Here is a 21,155-nt window from a genome sequence, read left to right on the forward strand (position 1 = left end):
TCAGATGAGCTGAAAAATCCATATAAATCAGAGGCTGAAGAAAAGACGGCCTAAATGTAAGACTTCTCAAGAAGAAATGTTTCAAAAACTGGTAGACTTAGACAACAGTGCAAGCAGTGAAAATCTGACATTTTTTTGCTATAACAGAAAAATTAGAGTGAGTGAACTGTATCAACGTTAGCAAAGCATAATTAAATAAATGGACTAGTGCCTCACAGAAATATTTTTTTTAACAGAAAGCAAATTATGTTTGTCCAATTTTGTCCATCAGCCTATATTAGTAATGATGCAATCATTCTAGCAAAGAGAAATGCTCCTGACAAAATTGTGGCAGAAGAAATAAGTACTAAAAATTGGAAAATAAATGTCTACTGTACATCAGACAAAAGCATGTTTATATTTATGATCAGGGTACACAGGACATGTATGAAATTCAAAGTGTTATATTTTTTCCTGAAGGATTGAAGATATTTTTGGAAGCTCAGCAGACTATGAGGGAAATGAAAAAGTTTAGTCAACAAAGAGTGAGTCAGCAAGCTGAAGGGGTCTCTGCTTCTCAATTTTCTGTTAATAAGACAGCCAAGAGAGAGTGACTTTGCCAAAGAAGCCTTTTTCATTGTTTCAAAGATAAATGCTTGCATGACAAAAAGAAACCTATGAGCTGACAAGAAGAATGACTACCTTGCACTTGAACTAATGACCAGTGCAGTAACATAGACAATTTAGTGAATAAGTGAGAAGTGTGAAACATCAATCCCACTAGATGTAGTTTACACTCATGAACTGTGGTTCTGCAAGAAGTAGTGAGTGAAAAAGACTGGAAGTCAGTTAATTGCATTAAACAACTGGGATAATTGTTAACCACAAACCTCACTTACTTCACCGATGTTTGGAAAAAACAATGAACAGATGGATGAAATAACTACAAGTAAGACCGTTTCCACTCATTAATATTTATATAAATGTTTCCTCACATAAACTGCATGTTACTGTATTACCCGTCTAAGATAGGTCTGTGTAGTATACTGTCAAGAGATATTTTAAATGTCGGGGAGGGAAAGAAGTTGAATATGCTATTAATGTTAAGGTAAGAAAGTAATCTTTCTTGGTTGTAATCAGTCCAGGTTTTACAATGTAACAAGATAAGACTGTATAGAAAGATGCAGCTTAAAGTTAATATAATGATATGATCTTTGGCTGCTGAGAGAATGTGGATAATTCAGTTGTATGAGTAAACTAACCATAACAGCAGATGTTCAGATGGTCTCTGCTCCTGTAGCCTTGCAATACAGGTTACATCCTGCAGCAAACCAGATTCTAAAACTTCAAGGGTACCTTCCACACCCCCCCCAAACCATTACCCAGCTTGACTGTAATATGTTCATCATATTGCTCACTGATGCTATAGCTTTAGTCACACAGCTAGATTACCATGGCTTACACTGACTAGGAGAAGGAAGAATGAGGGTCAAGGAACCTGTAGTTTGTAGTGATTTGTAAAGGTATGTACACAGGACCAAGTTGCTGCTTCTAGAATACTTCTAGAATCCAACCCTTTTCAAAAAGCCACAGATGAAGCAAATCTGACTACTACCCTGCAAATCCTTATTGTTGGTACTTTTCATAACTACATCCCAAAATTTCATTAACTTTCACTATATTTTGATAATGTATTACTTTTTTGCTGATTTCCCATAATTCCTACAGGTTTTCTGATTGCTTTAGTGTACCCTTCAACCATTCACTAAAACCTTTTGTATTCATAAAATAGCTTGAAAATTCTCAGTGTCTCTCAAAATACACTTTCTCCCAGGCCTTAAGGCTCAACTGTACAAGGCCATGATCTGATATTATTGGACAAACCTCTATTTCTTTGATTAAATATACATGTTCCCTCATTAGGTAAATTCTACTCAACCATGCCCATGTGTTATAGTGCCTCACATAAAATGTATACTGTTTTCTATAACATGAATTAGTCCAAACACTTGCATATATTTTCGCATGAATGCTCCTTCTCTCTGAAGGCTTGCTTGTCTTGGGCCCCCTATTGTATCCCTGATGTCTGTTATTAATTTCCAATCCCCTCCTGATATTGATACTACACTCTAAAAGGCTACAAACATACCCATAATTTGATTTATCTCCCCTTTTTGTTGCTCTCAACAGAAGATATATTGGTCATTAAGTAAAACAAACCTTCTGTGCCAGTCTTGTTTCTCTTCATCCACATTAAATTTGACCACCAATCAAGATCAGTACTCCCTGCTTTCTTTTTGCTTCCACACATGCATAGTAACACATACCTCCACTTCTTTTATTAACTTGTCATGCTCTCTCTTATGGAGATGAGTTTCTTGCTACATCTATCTTAGCTTCTTTTAGGTAAGTTAGGACATTCCATTTTTTGCCTCCTCTGATAGCCCATTAAAATTCCATGATGCTAGTCATGGCCATAGTTTCATTTCCAGTTTGTCCCTCTAGCATATATTCCCTCTGTATCCTGCCATAATTTGACTCTCCCACTTATTATTCACATCTCTTTCATGTCTCAGTGCTGGATTAGTATTTATCATTCCTAGTTGTAGCACAATGTTTCTAAAACCTACATCATTGAAGACTGGGAACTAAGTGAAAAAGTAATCCACTTGTCAGCCTTGTTGCTAAATATTTTAAACAGGTTTGAATAACTATTTACAAGTAAAAGGTTGTCGAATAGTGCATCTCTTTTTTTGGAGTTCCTCCAACACCTCCTTTGGGTTCAGATATGTTTACACTCCCAAAGGACAGAATACTTTAAACTGGGCTGAATACAGCAATTTGAACCTGAGGTGAAGTTCCTTGCATTTTCTGAAACACAGTCTTCCTCTAGTTTGGTTTCAATAGCTATTATCAGCAAAAACATGGGATTCACCCATTTTCAGGTGTGTCCCTCTTCTCCAAAGGTTGGATAAAATATTCTCCTTTTGTTGATAGTACAGGAGTTTTACTAATATCAGCATGGGTTGCTTCCCCTGAAGTCTTTTGGGTCTAGTTCATGTTGTCGTACGCCAACAATATCGAATACGATATTGTCGGCACAACTATGTCGAAAGTCCAGAACATCTCGCAGGTAAACGGAAATCTCCGTAAGGGGGAGATTTCCGTTTACCTCAATGTAGTGCGGTCTCAGAGTTAGTATATTTAAGTAGGAGGGGTGTGGGGGGCACAGCCACCCATGTGAGGGGTGCAGGGGTGCTTGCCCCCCTGCCTATGCTAGTTAGTTTTTTTTTTGTAGTGATTTTTTTTTTTACATTATTCGAAATGTTACTATTTTGATCAATAAAGTTCGACCTTTATTGATTCGATGTAGTAAAATTTCGATAACGTGATATAGACGCCGTCTTTTGGATATATTAACCATATGCACTTTTTTCACATTGATTTGATGCATTGGGATATAAAATTGATGGCTACAGTCAATCATAAGTTTTCTGTAGTCAGATCCTTCCAGCTTCTCCAGTATTTCTGTGACCTCAAGGTGGTACGTTCTGGATCAATCTTCCAACTCAATTAGCTTCTGAACTATTCCTTCATGGCTCACATTGTACTTTCCCATGGTGGTTTTCATTTCCTTTTCAGCTGTGCAGAGCAATGTTATTTCATCTGCATATTTATTCAAAGTTTGTTCTATATCTGTGAACTTTGTGCTGGTGCCTGCTATGTGATTGGCTAGGGCTTCTTTTCAAGATTTATAATGAAATTGCTCTATTTTTTTCTAGGGCACTGTATAAAATCCCTAATGTCTCTGTCACCTGTTGTACAGTTTTCCTGTGATCCCCTCATGCTGGTGGTGCTAGAGCATTAGTAGGTGTTTCTTCAACTGATTTATTCATCTTTCCTGATATATTTTCTTGTTATGAGTGCTTTTATACATGTAGAGTATTTAAGTTATCTCTCCTCATGCTTTTAGTTCTGTCAATTTGCCAATTTTACAAATTCCCACTTTACAAGCACTGATCTCTCTCTCTCTAGCTGCCATCTATTCTGCTGCCATACAAGAAATCCCAACATAAAACTTTTAAATAAATTAATTTTTACACACAAGTGTGTCTGCATGCACTTTTTGTAGAAAAACATCAGACAGCAATCACGTTCATATGATCTTTACATACTAAGGTATTAGTACTGCGCATACGCAGAAAAATTAGGTACAGAAAATGAATGCAACATTCTAAAAAGTAGGACCAACATCCAGTAAAACATTAACAGGTGGAAAGCATTATAATTTCCCCTACTGTCTAAAGCTGCTATTATAAAAATTAATGTTTTCCTAGAATCATTTTCCATATAAACTCTTCATGTCATTTTATACATAAAACTCTGATCAAACATATTCAAACTAATATTACAAAATGTGCCCGTTTTCCTAAATCTATTACAGACTCATTACAAGCTTTCCATTCCCAATACAAAAGGGTACTAAATTTCTCAATCTTCGTTGGTATTTCTTAATATCTACATCTTTTAATTTTTTTCAGATTCAGCCTTTTACAGACGAATTATTTTTGGTTTCCAGGTTGAGAAAAATACAGTTTCATTGTCTTTTTTTTTTTAATGATTATATGGAAGACAAAAATATACATTTGGAAGACAGGAAGATAAATGCTTAAAGGATTACATAACCTGATTAGCAACATATATAAAACATATGAAACTCATGAAATAATTGGTTATATACAGTACTACGGAATGAGTGATTTCAGCGCAAGTATATGTTTTTCTTCATACACAATGCTATGCATAGTGTGCTTGTTTTGATGTGCAGCATAGCAAATGTAAGGCATTTGGTGTATAATGGTGCTTTTTCTTTCAGACTCAATATTTTACGAGTTTTTGTAACAACACTGCTAAACAGATCATCCTGTAAGAAGGAAACTGTTGACTCCACATGCCTTGTCTGCTGGCAGAGGAATTTCCTGGTTCAGTGAACTGAAGAAACATTTAAAGAATATTGCAGGACTGGAATGAAAATAAGGTGCATAGACAGCTGAAATAAAATGATATGTTTAACAAGGAAGAGCATTGTTCTGTGTAGTTATCAGTGTATGAGATACATATGAAATGCAACTGTTCTGGCAGGCTTAACAAATAAGAATAATGGGTTTGCAATTTTACAAAGTTATTTCATGTTGAGTGGGAAAGGAAGTTTTGGTCATAATAAATATATTTATAATCTCAGCCTCAGCATTTAACTCAAGAGGCTAGATATTTTGAAAGTTAAATACAGATATGACATTACAGGTTTCTTCTGGTGACAGCTTAGACTGTTGTACATGTTAGGTTCCCATTCAGAAGCTTGACTCTTCAGAAAGGCGACCCTCATATGGTCTTGACCAAATGATCAACTTTTCGGAAAGTCAAAGCTTTTGAGTGGAGATCGAGGTACAGTGGGAATGTAGGAGTTTACCCTTTTCCCCACTGTAGTGCAATCTTGGAGTTGCTACATATAATATGCAGGGGGTGTGTAGGGCGGGTCTATATCAGAACATTAAATTATTAAAATCGCGAATGCTGTAAAGATCGAAAATGCCAGACTTCGAAGTGCTTTTTATGAGATTGCAGTACAGTGAAGATGGGAATATTTACCCTTTCCTCGATGTAGTGTGATCTCAGAGTTGGAATATATATTTAGCGGGAGGTGTGGGGGACTAACGAGTTTGAGGTCCGGCATTTTAGCGATTTTAATCATTTAGTGTTCTGATATAGACCCGTGTGGGGTGTACAGGAGGACTTACTCCCCTGCAAAAACATAGATTATTTTTGTCTTCTGAGATCTGACTTTCCAAAAAAGTTGATTATATGGTCTTTACCACTTAAAATTTGACTTTTTGAAAAGTTAAGCTTCTGAATGAGATCCGTATGTTCATCCAAAATCTCTTTTCTGTTGGAGCCATGTTGTTTCTTACTTTGAAGTGTACTAAAAAATGTAAATATTATATTGCATTTTTAAAAAAAATGTGTACACATTATCAATAAATGTTGTTGATTTTCTGCGTCATTTATACATTCATATAAAGTTATACACAGTTTAGGATGATGCAATAGATGTTAATGTACTGTTATACTGATTCCTGAATGCAGCACCTGTATGTAGCCTGCATAACCAAAAGTTAAGGGTTAAAGCCAGAAAGGAAGGTGCTGCAACAGAGATTTATAATCTAAGTAATGCTTACAGTCTTATCATGGAATACTTATGGCTTGTCAAATCCTGTAAAATGATGCCAAGTATATGTATGTATATATAAATTCAAGCCTCCATATTTATTACTGCAGCAAGAGCATTTGAATTACATGGACCACTGGAAACTAGAGAAACTCCTTGGGTGTGTTATTAGGGTTTTCATCATTTCCATTGTGAGGCCAAAGGAGTGCTGCTACTCTGCTGCAAAGAAATTATCTTTTTATACTTCTATTGACTCAAAAGCCAAATGAAGTTAGATTTGTATCAGTAAGAAAGAAGCTAAAGTGATTGTTTTACATGACTGTAAATCACTGCATTCCACCAGAAACTGTGAAACAAATTATAGCTAGAATGTTAGGTGGGGATGGTTTTTGGAGCAAGAAACTGAAACATCATTTTTCCACTAGTTTGGTGTGCTTGCATCTAGAGCTCACAGGATACCTATATTAGTGTAACAGATTTATAAATATACTAAGGAATTAGGGTGGACCAAACCCATGCGGTATAAGGCTATTCCTAGAGATACTTATATATATTTTTCATACAGGCATTAATGATATTCAAGAAGAGACAAAATTGCGACCCATGTCTGACTACCTGGAGGGACCTGGTGGGAATGAATGTGAGAGAGAACAGCTCGACCATCGGGGAAGGGAGGGGGTGAGGGAGACAGCCTAGGCTAGGTCTCAAAGTTCCATACTGCAAGTAGTATATTGCTTAGCCAGGAGATTGTGGAAATGAATATGCACCCTCTGAAGGCAGCCATAGTAGACCTCAGAATGCTGCAGCAGGGTAGGGGGTTAGGGCACAATTTCTGACAGCAGTATAACACTCCCCAGCCTTGGACATGGATTGATTTGATCCCTGGGGAGGCTAAAGCAGGTTGTGTAGTTGATCCAGTGAATGAGAAAAGGATCTGTTGGCAACTGTTTGTCAGCTGGCAGGGGTGGGGGGAGAGGGGTAGAAAAAAAAGATAAAATCATGGATAGCAAAGAGCATGCATCTCTAACTCAGAGCTTGTATACATATCCTGATGCTTTATCAGACCACTCGCCATTGCTTGTGAAAGGGTATATTGACAAAGAATGGTTTAAGATAATGAAAAGTTAATCTGTACTTTTGATAAGAAGAACAATTTAAAAGCAGGTTGGAGCTACTGAGCAGTGAATTGCACACAACATAGGAGTCGGATAATAACAGTATGGGATAGACATAAAGAAGCTCAAAAGAATTTTGTAGATGAGAAAAGAAAAGATCAAAAAGGGGCCAGGTTATATTCAGAGCTACTGAACTCACAGAAAGAAGTGATTCATAATGGTAGAGGCTGAAATCAAAGTGCGTGAGTTACAAGGTAATATATCTAACATACCAGGTTACAGGGTAAACCAAGCTTAAGAGAATGCAAAATGTTAGATTTCAGATAAAGCTACTGGACAAAAGCACTTAGTTTTACACCCTTAAACTGGTTGCATAAGTGTGCACACCCTTAAACTAATACTTTGTTGAAGCACCTTTTGATTTAATTACAGCATTCAGTCCTTTTGGGTACACACCTGCCGTCAATTAAAGAGACTCTGATTAACCCCAAATAAAATTCAGCTGTTCTAGTAGGATTTGCCTGACATTTACTCAGTTGCCTACTACAGCAAAAGCTATGGTTTGCAGAGAGCTTACAAAGCATCAAAAGGATCTCAATGTTGAAAGGTATCAGTCAGGAGAAGGGTATAAAAGAATTTCCATAGCACTGGCTATACCATGGAACACAGTGAAGACAGTCATCAAAAAGTGGAGAAAATATGGGACAACAGTGACGTTGCAAAGAACTGGACGACCCCCCCCAAAACTGATGAAAAGACAAGACGAAAACTGGTCGGGGGGCTGCCAAGAGGCCTACAGCAGCACTGAAGGAGTTGCAGGAATTTCTGGCAAGTACTGTTGTGTACTGCATGTAACAGCAATCTCCCATATTCTCCATATGTCTGGACTATGGGGGAGGTATGCACAGAAAAACATCCAGGCCCAGCTAAAACATGCAAAACAATACAACAAGTCTTCCAAAAGCATGTGGGAAAATGTGTTATGGTCTGATGAGACTTAAGGTTGAACTTTTTGGCCACAATTCCAAAAGGTATGTTTGGCGCAAAAACAACACTTCGCATCACCAAAAGAACACCATCCCCATGGTGAAGCATGGTGGTGGTAGTAGCATGCTTTGGGGTTGCATTTCTTCAGCTGGAACTGGGGCTTTAGTCAAGGTGGAGGGAATTATGAACAGTTCCAAATATCAGTCACTTTTGGCCCCAAACCTTCAGGCATCTGCTAGAAAGCTGAAGAGGAATTTCACCTTTCAACATGACAATGACCCCAAGCATACATCCAAATCAACAAACAAATGGCTTTTGGAATTTTGGAATGGCCCAGCCAGAGCCCAGGCCTAAATCCAATAGAAAATCTGTGGGGTGATCTGAAGAGAGCTGTGCACAAGGGATACCCTTGCAATCTGACAGATTTGGAGTGCTTTTTCAAGGAAGAGTGGGCAAATATTGCCAAGTCAAAATGCGCCATGCTGATAGACTTCTACCCAAGACGACTGAATGCTGTAATTAAATCAAAAGGTGCTTCAACAAAGTATTAGTTTAAGGGTGTGCAGCTTCAACAAAGGATTAGTTTAAGGGTGTGCATACTTATGCAACCAGCTTATTGTACATTTTTTTATTTTTTATATTTTTTCCCCTAACATACTTGTTTGTTTTTCAATTGAATTGTACAGGTTATATGTCACATTAAAGGTGAGAAAATTTTTTTGAAATGATTTATTATGGTCTCATTTTTTTATATCACAAAAACCTGGCATTTTAACAGGGGTGCATACACTTTTTTTATATCCACTGTAGCTGCTAGTACTAAAGGCTGTAAAACCATCCTCACTGATTTCCAGTCACATACTATGATTGCGGGCAAGATACTGTGGTTCCCTCTATAGACAGCAAGTGCCTCAGTAGAAATGGTCAGTTCAGCAGTATTAGTATTATCAGACCCTGGCTTCTTTGCATAACCAGAGAATGAGGTAAAATGAGTTTGTGCTTTCTAAATCCAAGTGTCGCAACCATGGCCTAGACACCACACAAAAGACAAACTATTTCCTGAGATAAAGTTTGGCCAGTGTGAGCCCCAGAGCTTCACACTTACAACAAACTTGCTAGGTCTTAGAAAGAAATTACCTCATCTATCATGTGCCAAACAAAAGATTTTCAGAACTCATTAAACTACATCTCTCTATAAAATTATTTTCTGTCATGAACCAATTTTATTAAAGACTGACAAAATGAGGGATATAATGCCATTATTAAATGGCAGGCAGTAATGCTAGCCTTGGATACTCATCCTCTCATTTTAATGGGAACCTGACAATCTACTTTATTACCTAAGGTGCTGCCAAAAATATAACCTGTTAAAAGTCAGTATCCTTTAATGTGTACTATTTTACATGGAATGCCTCTAAACCCATAAAGTTTCAAAGCTTAAGCAGCAGTTTTCTTTATCAACATATCTCAATTGTCCCTAGATAGTGCTTGCAATTCCCTTCAGTTTCTGCAACTCTTTTTATATAACTTACCAGTCCAGATCATCATAACCTCACTATGCTACACCTGACTGTGATGAACTTCCTGGGGCATACTTATTTGTTCCAACAAGACCTCAGTAGCCTGTTCCCTGCACTGTACTTACATGTTGATCAATAAATCTTTGGACTTCAATTAATGTCCTGCCCATCTCTTGTATTAAGCTTCCTGGAATTATTTTTTCTCCAGTTTGCTCCTTGGACAATTCTTGCATGTCAAGCCATCATAAAGAAATTCTGTTGTTTGTAGATTTTGCTTAATAATGCCATATATAACTCAATATTTTTGAGTGAAATTAAATCCCCGTCAGATGATATTATCAGCAACATTCAAATATTCTCCTTCAGTCAGAAATGAAAGAACTTTACTCTTATCTGTCATTGCCAAAATCTTTTCCTATGCTTTCACACCACAATTCTCCATGATTTAATTCTGCAGTAAGAAGATTTGCCAAAAGGAGATCAGGAACGTATCCCCGTTGATCTTCGCAAATTTACCACACTCAATTAATTCTTCCAGATCCCTCATGAAAAGGTTTGAGTATAATCAATACACTTACTGCAGTTAATAACTAAAGTGTGTACTTCATATTTGAAGAAACTCGTAAAAGTAAGCAATGATTTGTCCACATATCATAATAAAGTATTTAGTTCATTTACTTACATTTCATTTCAGGTTGCTGATCTGCTCTTTAAGTACAGCGCTCTAACAGTGGTTAAGATCAACACTAAATGATTACTTTTTTAGTTTGGTCTTGATGATCTTTTCTTAGCATGAGTATTAATGACTTAAGCTAAATCATGGCTTTGATAGAGACAGAAAAAAAGTTTACAATACTCGTAGTAAAAAAGACATTAAGTGGCATGGCTCCCAACAACACTATTTTCCAGTTATATTAATGAAAGAAACATCTGTTTTGTGAAGCTCCAGACTTGCAAGAAACCTATAAGATAATATTATACAGCTTTACTATTCAAATAAAATATAGTCCTAGAGGGCAAATGTATAAACAGCAGAAAAATATTCCTCGCTAGAAACTAAATACCCTCATGAACACTCTGGCCAACAACAGGCTAAACGAACTCTTAATTCCAAAACTATAAGGCCTTACTACTGCTCCCTGGGTCCTTCCTACAACAAGGATTACAAGAAACTTAGGCTCCTGCCTACCCTGCCCTAACCTCCTGAAAGTACCCTCCTGAACACTCTGGCCAAGAACAGGCTAAACGAACTCTTAATTCCAAAACTATAAGGCCTTACTACTGCTCCCTGGGTCCTTCCTACAACAAGGATTACAAGAAAGTATGTGAACTTTTGTAAATCTGTGCAGTTTAAGTTGATTCTACTAGGTCGTAGTACGCTTCCCTGCCAGACTAGCCAGCAGCCACTACCCCCTCTTCTTTACTGCTTGCACTCCTAGTTCTCCCCTTAATTTCAACCCACTTCTCTGCTACTTTAGTTTTCCCTGCATTCCTTACCCCCTATCCTGAACCTCAATAGCTCCTTCCTCCATTTTCCGGATTGTCTCCCTGGGGTCTCTACTGCCTCAGACTGACTGACCACTAGGTGGCACTCCTCTACCTTCTTGCTGTCCCCACTACTTTTCCCTCTCCCTCCTCATCTCCCCTAATACAGCCCTCTAACATATTTCCTCTGCTCTCTCCCTCTCTACTGTCCAGGATTCCTAGCCACTCTTCGCTTTATATACAGCCGTCCTCTAACCCTTTTCTGTAGTCTCTTCCTTCTCCCTCTGTCTTTCTCCTTTACATCTACCCTCTAACTCCACTTCTCTGTACTCCCCTTTCACATCTCTGCTACTCTTACCTTACCTATTCAAATCTCTGCTAACTTACCTTCTGACTATTCACTCTGTACTGATTGTCTTCCTCACTTTCTCCTCCTCTGGCTTTCCCACTCGACTTCCGGCCTGTACCTTCTCTCTCTGTCCCCTCTCCTGCCCCCTCTCTCCCCCTTCTCCGCCCACTTCCTCTCCAACTCTTTATAGCTCCCGCTTCCAAATAGACGCCATCTTTATTTCCCTATTCTACCCCTCAGCTGCTGTGCTACCCTGGCTCCAGCATCCGCACCCAAGTAGTAAGTTAACTGGCTTTCTGCTTAATTGTAACACAGGACTGTTCTTTGTGCATTATCGGCTGTCTTACATGTGAAATTATGTACTTGTTTCTCTAGTCGCACACGCCATATAGTTAGCGCGTTGTTCGCGAAACTGGCGTCTAATCTGCAAGGGACTTGTTTGTTTGTTGTCGTTATTTTCTACTGTATTTATTCTAACTAGGTTATACTGTTTTCATACCTGTATAACTGTGCTAGCTGACAGTGTTAACTTAAACAGTGCTAGTCGCTGAGGAGTCTGACTTTGTAGCTGTATAAGCTTAACAGAAACTGAATTTATTCTAACTAGGTTAGACTGTTTTTCATACCTGTATAACTGTGATAGCTGACAGTGTTACTTAAACAGTTCTAGTCGTTGTGGAGTCTAACTTTGTATATGTATAAACTTAAAAGAAACAACAATACAGAAAGCTCAATTCTTAGTTTCCAACGTGCAGCATTCGGCTGTGCGGTAACTGTTTGGGGCTTGCTTTATTACTTTCACTAACCCCGTGCTAGTCGCACAGTACCCAAAGTAATGGCACCTAAACTCTGTATTCCCTAGGGGTAGCTCTTGGCTGTGTTTTGTTTTACTATTTGGGCTTGCTTTATTTTAACTAATCCGTGCTAGTCCTACAGTATTCACACCATTGTAGCCTGGAAATGCTTGTTTGTGTAACTCTTGGCTGTGTTTTTGACTGATTGGGGCTTTTCTTTTACTAAATACATGCTAGTTGCCCAGTATTCAAGCCAATGCAGCATGTAAATGCTCGATTCCTTTTGAGAAGCTCACCGCCATTATTTAACTGTTGGGGCTTGCTTATTTAAACAGAATGCTCAGCTTGTTGTCCCAAACTGTTGGTCTAGGTATTTGTTGTGCTTGAATTTCTGCAGTATTTATATCGCCTGGCTTCTCAGTGTCTGCCTGAAGCCTCGCAACTCAGCTAGGTGTGCTTACTTTAAATTGTCTGCTACTCTTATTCCTCTGTGCACAAAGAACTGTGTATCCCTGTTATCTACCTGTGTTTAGCGGTATTCAGTGTGATTCTGTAAGAGTGTAACCTATTGTTTTTTTTTTTTTTTCTTGCTGCAATACGCATTTATTTTGTTCATATTTACTTTATGTATGCCTGACAACTGTCTTCTTGTGCACTTTTGATGCCTACACTGCTGCTTAAACTCTTTCTTCTTTCTCCTGTATTTTGTAGCTTGGGCTCCTGCCTACCCTGCCCTAACCTCCTGAAAGTACCCTCCTGAACACTCTGGCCAAGAACAGGCTAAACAAACTCTTAATTCCAAAACTATAAGGCCTTACTACTGCTCCCTGGGTCCTTCCTACAACAAGGATTACAAGAAAGTATGTGAACTTTTGTAAATCTGTGCAGTTTAAGTTGATTCTACTAGGTCGTAGTACGCTTCCCTGCCAGACTAGCCAGCAGCCACTACCCCCTCTTCTTTACTGCTTGCACTCCTAGTTCTCCCCTTAATTTCAACCCACTTCTCTGCTACTTTAGTTTTCCCTGCATTCCTTACCCCCTATCCTGAACCTCAAAAGCTCCTTCCTCCCTTTTCCTGATTCTCTCCCTGGGGTCTCTACTGCCTCAGACTGACTGACCACTAAGTGGCGCTCCTCTACCTTCTTGCTGTCCCCACTACGTTTCCCCTCTCCCTCCTCATCTCCCCTAATACAGCCCTCTAACATCTTTCCTCTGCTCTCCCTCTCTACTGTCCAGGATTCCTAGCCACTCTTCGCTTTATATACAGCCCTCCTCTAACCCTTTTCTGTAGTCTCTTCCTTCTCCCTCTGTCTTTCTCCTTTACATCTACCCTCTAACTCCACTTCTCTGTACTTCCCATTCACATCTCTGCTACTCTTACCTTACCTATTCTCATCTCTGCTAACTTACCTTCTGACTATTCACTCTGTACTAATTGTCTTCCTCACTTTCTCCTCCCCTGGCTTTCCCGCTCGACTTCCGGCCTGTACCTGCTCTCTCTGTCCCCTCTCCTGCCCCCTCTCTCCCCCTTTTCCGCCTACTTCCTCTCCAACTCTTTATAGCTCCCGCTTTATTCGCCTATTCTACCCCTCAGCTGCTGTGCTACCCTGGCTCCAGGGTCTGCACCCAAGTAGTAAGTTAACTGGCTTTCTGCTTAATTGTAACACAGGACTGTTCTTTGTACATTATCGGCTGTCTTACATGTGAAATTATGTACTTGTTTCCCTAGTTGCACACGCCATATAGTTAACGCGTTGTTCTCGAAACTGGCGTCTAATCTGCAAAGGACTTGTTTGTTTGTTGTCGTTATTTTCTACTGTATTTATTCTAACTAGGTTATACTGTTTTCATACCTGTATAACTGTGCTAGCTGACAGTGTTAACTTAAACAGTGCTAGTCGCTGTGGAGTCTGACTTTGTAGCTGTATAAGCTTAACAGAAACTGAATTTATTCTAACTAGGTTAGACTGTTTTTCATACCTGTATAACTGTGATAGCCGACAGTGTTACTTAAACAGTGCTAGTCACTGTGGAGTCTAACTTTGTATCTGTATAAGCTTAAAAGAAACAACAATACAGAAAGCTCAATTCTTAGTTTCCAACGTGCAGCATTCGGCTGTGCCGTAACTGTTTGGGGCTTGCCTTATTACTTTCACTAACCCCGTGCTAGTCACACAGTACCCGAAGTAATGGTACCTAAACGCTGTATTCCCTAGGGGTAGCTCTTGGCTGTGTTTTCTTTTACTATTTGGGCTTGCTTTATTTTAACTAATCCATGCTAGTCGCACAGTATTCACACCATTGTAGCCTGGAAATGCTTGTTTGTGTAACTCTTGGCTGTGTTTTTGACTGATTGGGGCTTTTCTTTTAATAAATACATGCTAGTTGCCCAGTATTCAAGCGAATGCAGCATGTAAATGCTCAATTCCTTTTGAGAAGCATCTCTGCTAACTTACCTTCTGACTATTCACTCTGTACTGATTGTCTTCCACACTTTCTCCTCCTCTGGCTCTTCCCGCTCCGTTCGCCCTGCGGGCTCACTCCGCTCCCCTACCCTGCCCCCAAATTCCACCTGACCACAGCACCTCTACATTTATACCTCACTAACTCCTCCCTCCATATCTTTAACCAATCACACTCTTCTCCCAATTCACTCTATCCTACATCAGTTATCCAATCTCAATCACCCTCAAGTCCCCACCCACTCTTACTCCTCCCTCTCCTCTCTACACTTAACCTTCCCCTCTCCTATCCATAAGTTATATCTCCCTTCCTCTCCTCTACCTTCTCACCACAGCTGCTTTTTACTTCCTTTCTTATTCTCCCTTCCATACCCCACCCATTCCAAACATGCCCTCCCAAATCCTCTACACTTTCAGACTCCCCTTCTCTCTTCTCATCTTTCTTATTCCTCTCTATCATGCTACTTCATACTCCTTAAAAACTCACCCATACCTACCTTCTACTCAAACTGTTACTTTCACTCACCCACAACCTCTCCCACTCTCTCACTTCCATTCCATTTCCCCCTCCCTTATCCCAACAAACCTACTGCACCTTTTCCACCCCAAACTTCTCTCCTCCTCTACAAAAAGCTTCTCTCTTACACTTCCACTAACCCCGAACAACTTCCTACATTCCAAACTTAAAAGGCAAAAAGCTATCTTGTGTAATATCCTAACTTTATCTGGAGACATTCATCCTAACCCGGGCCCCTGTCTCAGTACAAACAACTCCTTCCCTCCTTCCCCCTTCCCCCTCCTCCCTTACTTCAAATAAGCCTCTCCCCCCTTCTCCTTCTTCTCCTACTTCCTCTCTTAGCACCCTTAAGTTCTTCACTATCAATGCCCAGAGCCTTAACAACAAAATTCACCATGTCCATGCTTGGATCAATCACAACCAACCTGACATCTTAGCCATCTCCGAAACCTGGCTAAAACCTCATATTTCTGATTCTGAAATCTTACCTCCAGGTTTCAACATCCTAAGGACTGACCGATTAAATAAAAAAGGTGGAGGCTCTGCCCTAATCTACTCTAATCTTCTCTCCATAATCCCCCTTCATATCCCAATCCCTCAATTCAAAAATTCTGAAATAACTGCAAGTTTCCTCCGACTCAATAAACATAAAAATATCTGCTTCATTTCCTTATACATCTCCCCAGGCGATAATAGCTCCATCCTTGAGAATATTCTCCACTGGGCCTCATCTGAAATAAAATATGAAACCTTTATTTTAGGTGACGTCAACATTGACCGGAACAAAATCAACACACCTTCCCCCTCCCTAGCCATCAACCTCTTCAACTTCTCCCAAGTAATCCATTCTACAACCCGATCTAACAAAAACCACCCCCCTGGATCCATCATAGATTGGATTTTAGTCTCCCATCCAAACAAAAGCTCTCTCTCTGGCACTATCCCTGACACCTTTAGTGACCATCTCCCTGCCTTCATTCATCGCTCAGCTAACCCCACCCAATTCCAACATCATTACATTCAAACTCATAACCTTAGCAACATCAACCCCACAATTTTCTCTAACATTTTCAAACAAATCAACTGGCAAATCCTTAACAATCTCTCCCTTGACAATGCTGTAGAGCATTTTAACTCTATCTTCCTAAATACTCTTAACTCCCTTGCCCCCCTAAGAAACAAACACATCAAAGCCAACTCTGCTCCTTGGCTGACCAAGGAGACTAAACATACCATGCATCTCAGAGACAAATCCTGGAAGCTTTTTCAAAAAAGTAAACTATCTTCTGACTTCCTCCAATATACCCAACTCTGCAACCAAGTAAAAAAATTAATCTCCTTGGACAAAAAAAGTTACTACAATAAACTTCAGTCCAATAATAATAAGAACCCAAAACAATTCTGGAAATCTGTTAACTCTCTTCTCCATCCTGGGTCAAGAAATAACCCCTGCCCTGACCCTAGTTTAACTGACAAGGAACTGAGCTCTCACTTCAACACTTTCTTTACAGATTCTATAGCTAAGCTAACCAAAACTTTTCCTGACAATTATTCACCCAACTTCGTAATCTCTCCTTCCAACAACCCTAATAACTGCCCCTCTATGTTCCATCTCAAACCAGTTTCCACATTGTTTATAAAAAAGCTCTTATTCAAACTAAAGTCATGCTCTAATGCCCCCGACAACATTCCCCCCTCCTTCCTCAAATGCGCAGCATATGTACCCAAACTTTGGCGTTCAGCCTACATTCTTCCACTTCAAAAAGAAGGGAAAAACACCTCCATTTCTAACTTCCGCCCCATAGCCCTACTCTCTTCAATATCTAAAATTCTTGAAAAATGTGTCCACCACCAACTTTTACCCTACTTAACTGAGAATCAGTTACTTACACCCACCCAACACTGTTTCCGTCCCAGCCACAGCACTATAACTGCCCTACTCTCCTTCTTAGAAACTGTTAATCAAGCCCGAGATTCTGGACTTCTTGTATCCACTGTTCTTCTAGATCTTTCTAAAGCCTTTGACACCATCTCCCATACACACATTCTCCTTCGTCTCTCCAACCGTAATCTCTCCCCTAATACTCTTTCCTGGTTCTCCAGTTACCTTCCTGACAGATCTCAGGCTGTCAGATGGAAGGACTCTATCTCTTCCTTCTTACCTACACCTACCTGTGTTCCTCAGGGATCCATCCTCGGTCCCATGCTTTTCAACATCTTCATAAATAACCTTCACTCTGTCCTCCCGGACACTACAGTCATCCAATACGCTGATGACTCTACCTTAGTTTGTACCACCCCCAACTTTTCTGAACTTCTTTCTAAAACACAAACAGCTTTTTCTACTACAGAAAACTGGATGCACCAACACCATCTCTCCCTCAACTCCAATAAATCTAAAATTCTAATTTTCCTCCCTACCAAGACTTCTTCCTTTGACAAAAACACTTTCAACATCCTAAGCCAAACCAACTCTCCTATAGAAGTGGTCCCTTCCGCTAAACTCCTTGACATTACCATTGATGAACACCTCAAATTCGATCTCCACATAAAACAAAACATAAAAAAAACACCAAAAGTTAGGTATGCTCTACAGGAACAATCTATTTCTTTCAAACTCCTCTAGACACACCTTAGCTATCACTTACCTCCTTCCCTCTCTACTTTATGGCACCCCTCTTCTAACTAAACTGTCTGCTTCCCTCACCTCTAAACTCGAAACTTGCTATAATAAGATCTCTAAATTCGCCACTAAATCCAAAACCTCAACCCACCACTGCCTAACCCTTCAATCTCTGAACTGGTTAGAACTCCCTAACCACCTTGACTATCTTCAACTAACGACCACTCACAAATTAATATTCTTCCCTGAAAAATGCCCAGCCTTATCCAACATCCTTCCCCCTTACATCCCTAACTGATCGTTGAGATCAGAACACAAAAACCTAATCTCCATTCACAGACCTAAACTTCCCGCTGGCCAGCTACTACTATCCTTCTCTCTAGGTAGAAAATGGAACTCTCTCCCTCCTTCACTTAGGACTATACCTAACACAGAATCCTTCAAGACACAACTCTTCTAGCACCTATCATCCAAATGGAAATGCTCTTGCTTTCACCCTATATAAATTTAAGGGATTTTCTACACTAAGCCCCTCTCTACCCCTGCACCAATCTGCTCTCTGATTTCACCTCTAAATTCCACCAAAATGGATTTAGCTGACTCTCAGTTGACTGTAAAGATGGAAATACTGCAAATTATGATAGTACCCAAAAAAAAAAAAAAAAAAAAAAAAAATGTTTATTTTGCACTGTTCTTACTATGTATACTTGCTGTTTGTACATTTTCTATTGTATTTTTATTTTGTGCATTTGCAACTTTGATTGTACTGCCTTTGGAGCTTTTCTCCCCGGGCCTCCACTGAAAATGGGTTCTTCGTGGCCCAGTGGACTTCCCCGGTAAAAAAACTGAAAATAAATAATAAATAAATAAATAAATCAAACTGGACACTAAGAAGTAACTTAAAAGGAAGCAGCACCACCTTCACTGCTAGTCCTTCTGTGTTATTTGTACCTGGGTCCAGGATAAATATCATTAGCAGGTGATCTTAGGAACTTAAAGACTAATCCATTACTGAAATGTGATGTCAGAGATATGCTCCCCTCAAATTAGTGAAACGCAATAACAGAAAGCACCACCTCACTTCAAAACGTCAACTATAACAATGGGTTGGGCCACAATGTATTGGACGAAAGATTCCTCCACTAAGCAAGTTGCAAACAACTTCAGGAGTTACCTTCAAGTTAGATTAAAAATGGATATGGTATACTGGCAGAATTCATTCATATCAAAGGAAAGGTAGGTAGTTTTAAAAAGCCACATACTTTATACTACTCTACTGCTAGTAATGGAGTGGGTAGAAAAAACTCATCAAGAAGATTAAATTTCTCTTGCTACTGCAGTTATGGGAGCTGGAACCAGAGGAAACTATAGCTCAGTCAAAATAAATTCAACATTAAATAAATATGAATTTAGTTGCTGTTAAGAAAATATAAACAAAACAAAAGTGTGGAAATCATTTATACCTTGCTCAGTTATGAGTTCAGGTTTAATTTAAAATTAGTGGCTTGAGTAGTTTAATATTTGGACCACATAAATGTAATCTGTGGCTGAAACTTCAGAGAAGTGAGGTTACAACCTTCCAATAATTTCAACCATATTTATTTCCATGTCCCTCTAAAGATATTCAAGCTGTGACTGTCAAAAATTTACTTCAAAACATGTGTATATAAGTAATCTTGCAAATAAAGCTGCTGTGAAAAATTGTCCAAAACAGATGTGATATTAACAGAGCATGGCTTTGCTTTACTAAGACAAGATACATGAGAAATGGTAAATATGAGCCATCTGTAAAAGGGTACTAACAACATTAGGTGGCATCAGTGCTCTAACTAAGGGATACACTTGCCTGAAAAGTGCTTTTAGATTCTCTGGCAACTCTGTTCGGCCTGCATAGCCTGGATTCATAGTTATGAAAATTCCAACCGATGGCTTAAGGGTAATGTCCTCTCCCAGGAATAAAAACCTAATAAAAATATATTTAAACGTAAGAAGTCTTGTGTAGCTCTGTTTCCATGGAGACATTCCAAATATAGGTAATTATACACTTGCATTCCATTATATTCCATCTCCACCTCCAAAATACGGCTCACCTTTTTTTCTTGTTTCTAATAGCATCCTGTATAGTCTTCACCTGCACAGCCACAACTGATAAAACTTCAACTGAGATGCGGTTAAACTCATCAAAACAGCCCCATGCCCCCGTCTGAGCCAACCCTTTATAGATATTTCCTATGGACTGAAAAATAAAGGATTATTTTAAAGGGACAATAATGAGAGATGCTGCACAAACAGAATTGCTGTACAATAATGCAGTATATGCAACAGAGACAGAATATTAATTATTGTGAGAAAGTGACAAAAACACTTCAGCTGCAAAATAAACACCACCATATTAACTTATTTTAATTATCATGTAGTATATGCAAGTTACAAAATATTTTAAATTTTGGCATTTTAAAACACTGACTAATTAATTTCTGGGAAGGACTGGATAAAGAATCAATTTTCTGTCAAATAAACCTCATGGCTAAACTCTGTCCAAGAATCCTTCATAATACATTCCATAGCAATGAATCACATGCATCATATATGTGCTGCATTATACATGAAATGCACGTACATTAATTATATCAACTCAGAAATGAAATGCAGTATAAAATGTCAATTTTCTAGTGCAATGTAAGTAATGAAAGTCACTCTTTCAAGTACAGGTATATATAAACCATCATCATCTCTTATGACCCTTAATGCTTTTGGCTTCCTACTTAAATGTACATTTTAGTCATTTCTGCAAGTTACATGTATGTTGCTATGAGTTTAAATGCACTGGACTTGATAAAACTAACTTCACTATTAATCTACGTCACTACAATCTGATAAACGTGGAAGGGCTGTTACAACATAAATGAGTAATTCTGAAATTAGTAGTTTCTTTCTGAAATGATTTAAGCAGATTTCATAGACATGTAGGCTGCACCCTGTAGCATTACACTAATGTACAGTTTTTTAGCATTCCAATGTTAGGATGAATAATGCAAGTAAATTCTTCAGTGGATTCTTGTGCATTAAAAAACATCAGCAAACCAAAGGGGAGGGAT

General features: G+C 38.9%; 1 protein-coding gene across 1 annotated transcript in view; it reads right to left on the reverse strand.

Annotated features, from left to right (window-relative positions):
• Positions 1-21,155, reverse strand: part of DNAH11 (dynein axonemal heavy chain 11) — a 4,606,558-nt gene that overhangs the window by 3,090,706 nt on the left and 1,494,697 nt on the right. Inside the window, exons 34-35 of the mRNA XM_044065542.1 lie at positions 20,148-20,293; positions 19,904-20,020 (exon numbers count right to left, since the gene is read on the reverse strand). Of these exons, the coding sequence (XP_043921477.1) occupies positions 19,904-20,020; positions 20,148-20,293 (263 nt within the window). The remainder of the gene's footprint in view (positions 1-19,903; positions 20,021-20,147; positions 20,294-21,155) is intronic.

Source organism: Protopterus annectens, chromosome 3.part0 (assembly GCF_019279795.1).
Source record: "Protopterus annectens isolate FY-2018-M chromosome 3.part0, PAN1.0, whole genome shotgun sequence".
Classification (NCBI taxonomy): Eukaryota; Metazoa; Chordata; order Ceratodontiformes; family Protopteridae; genus Protopterus; species Protopterus annectens.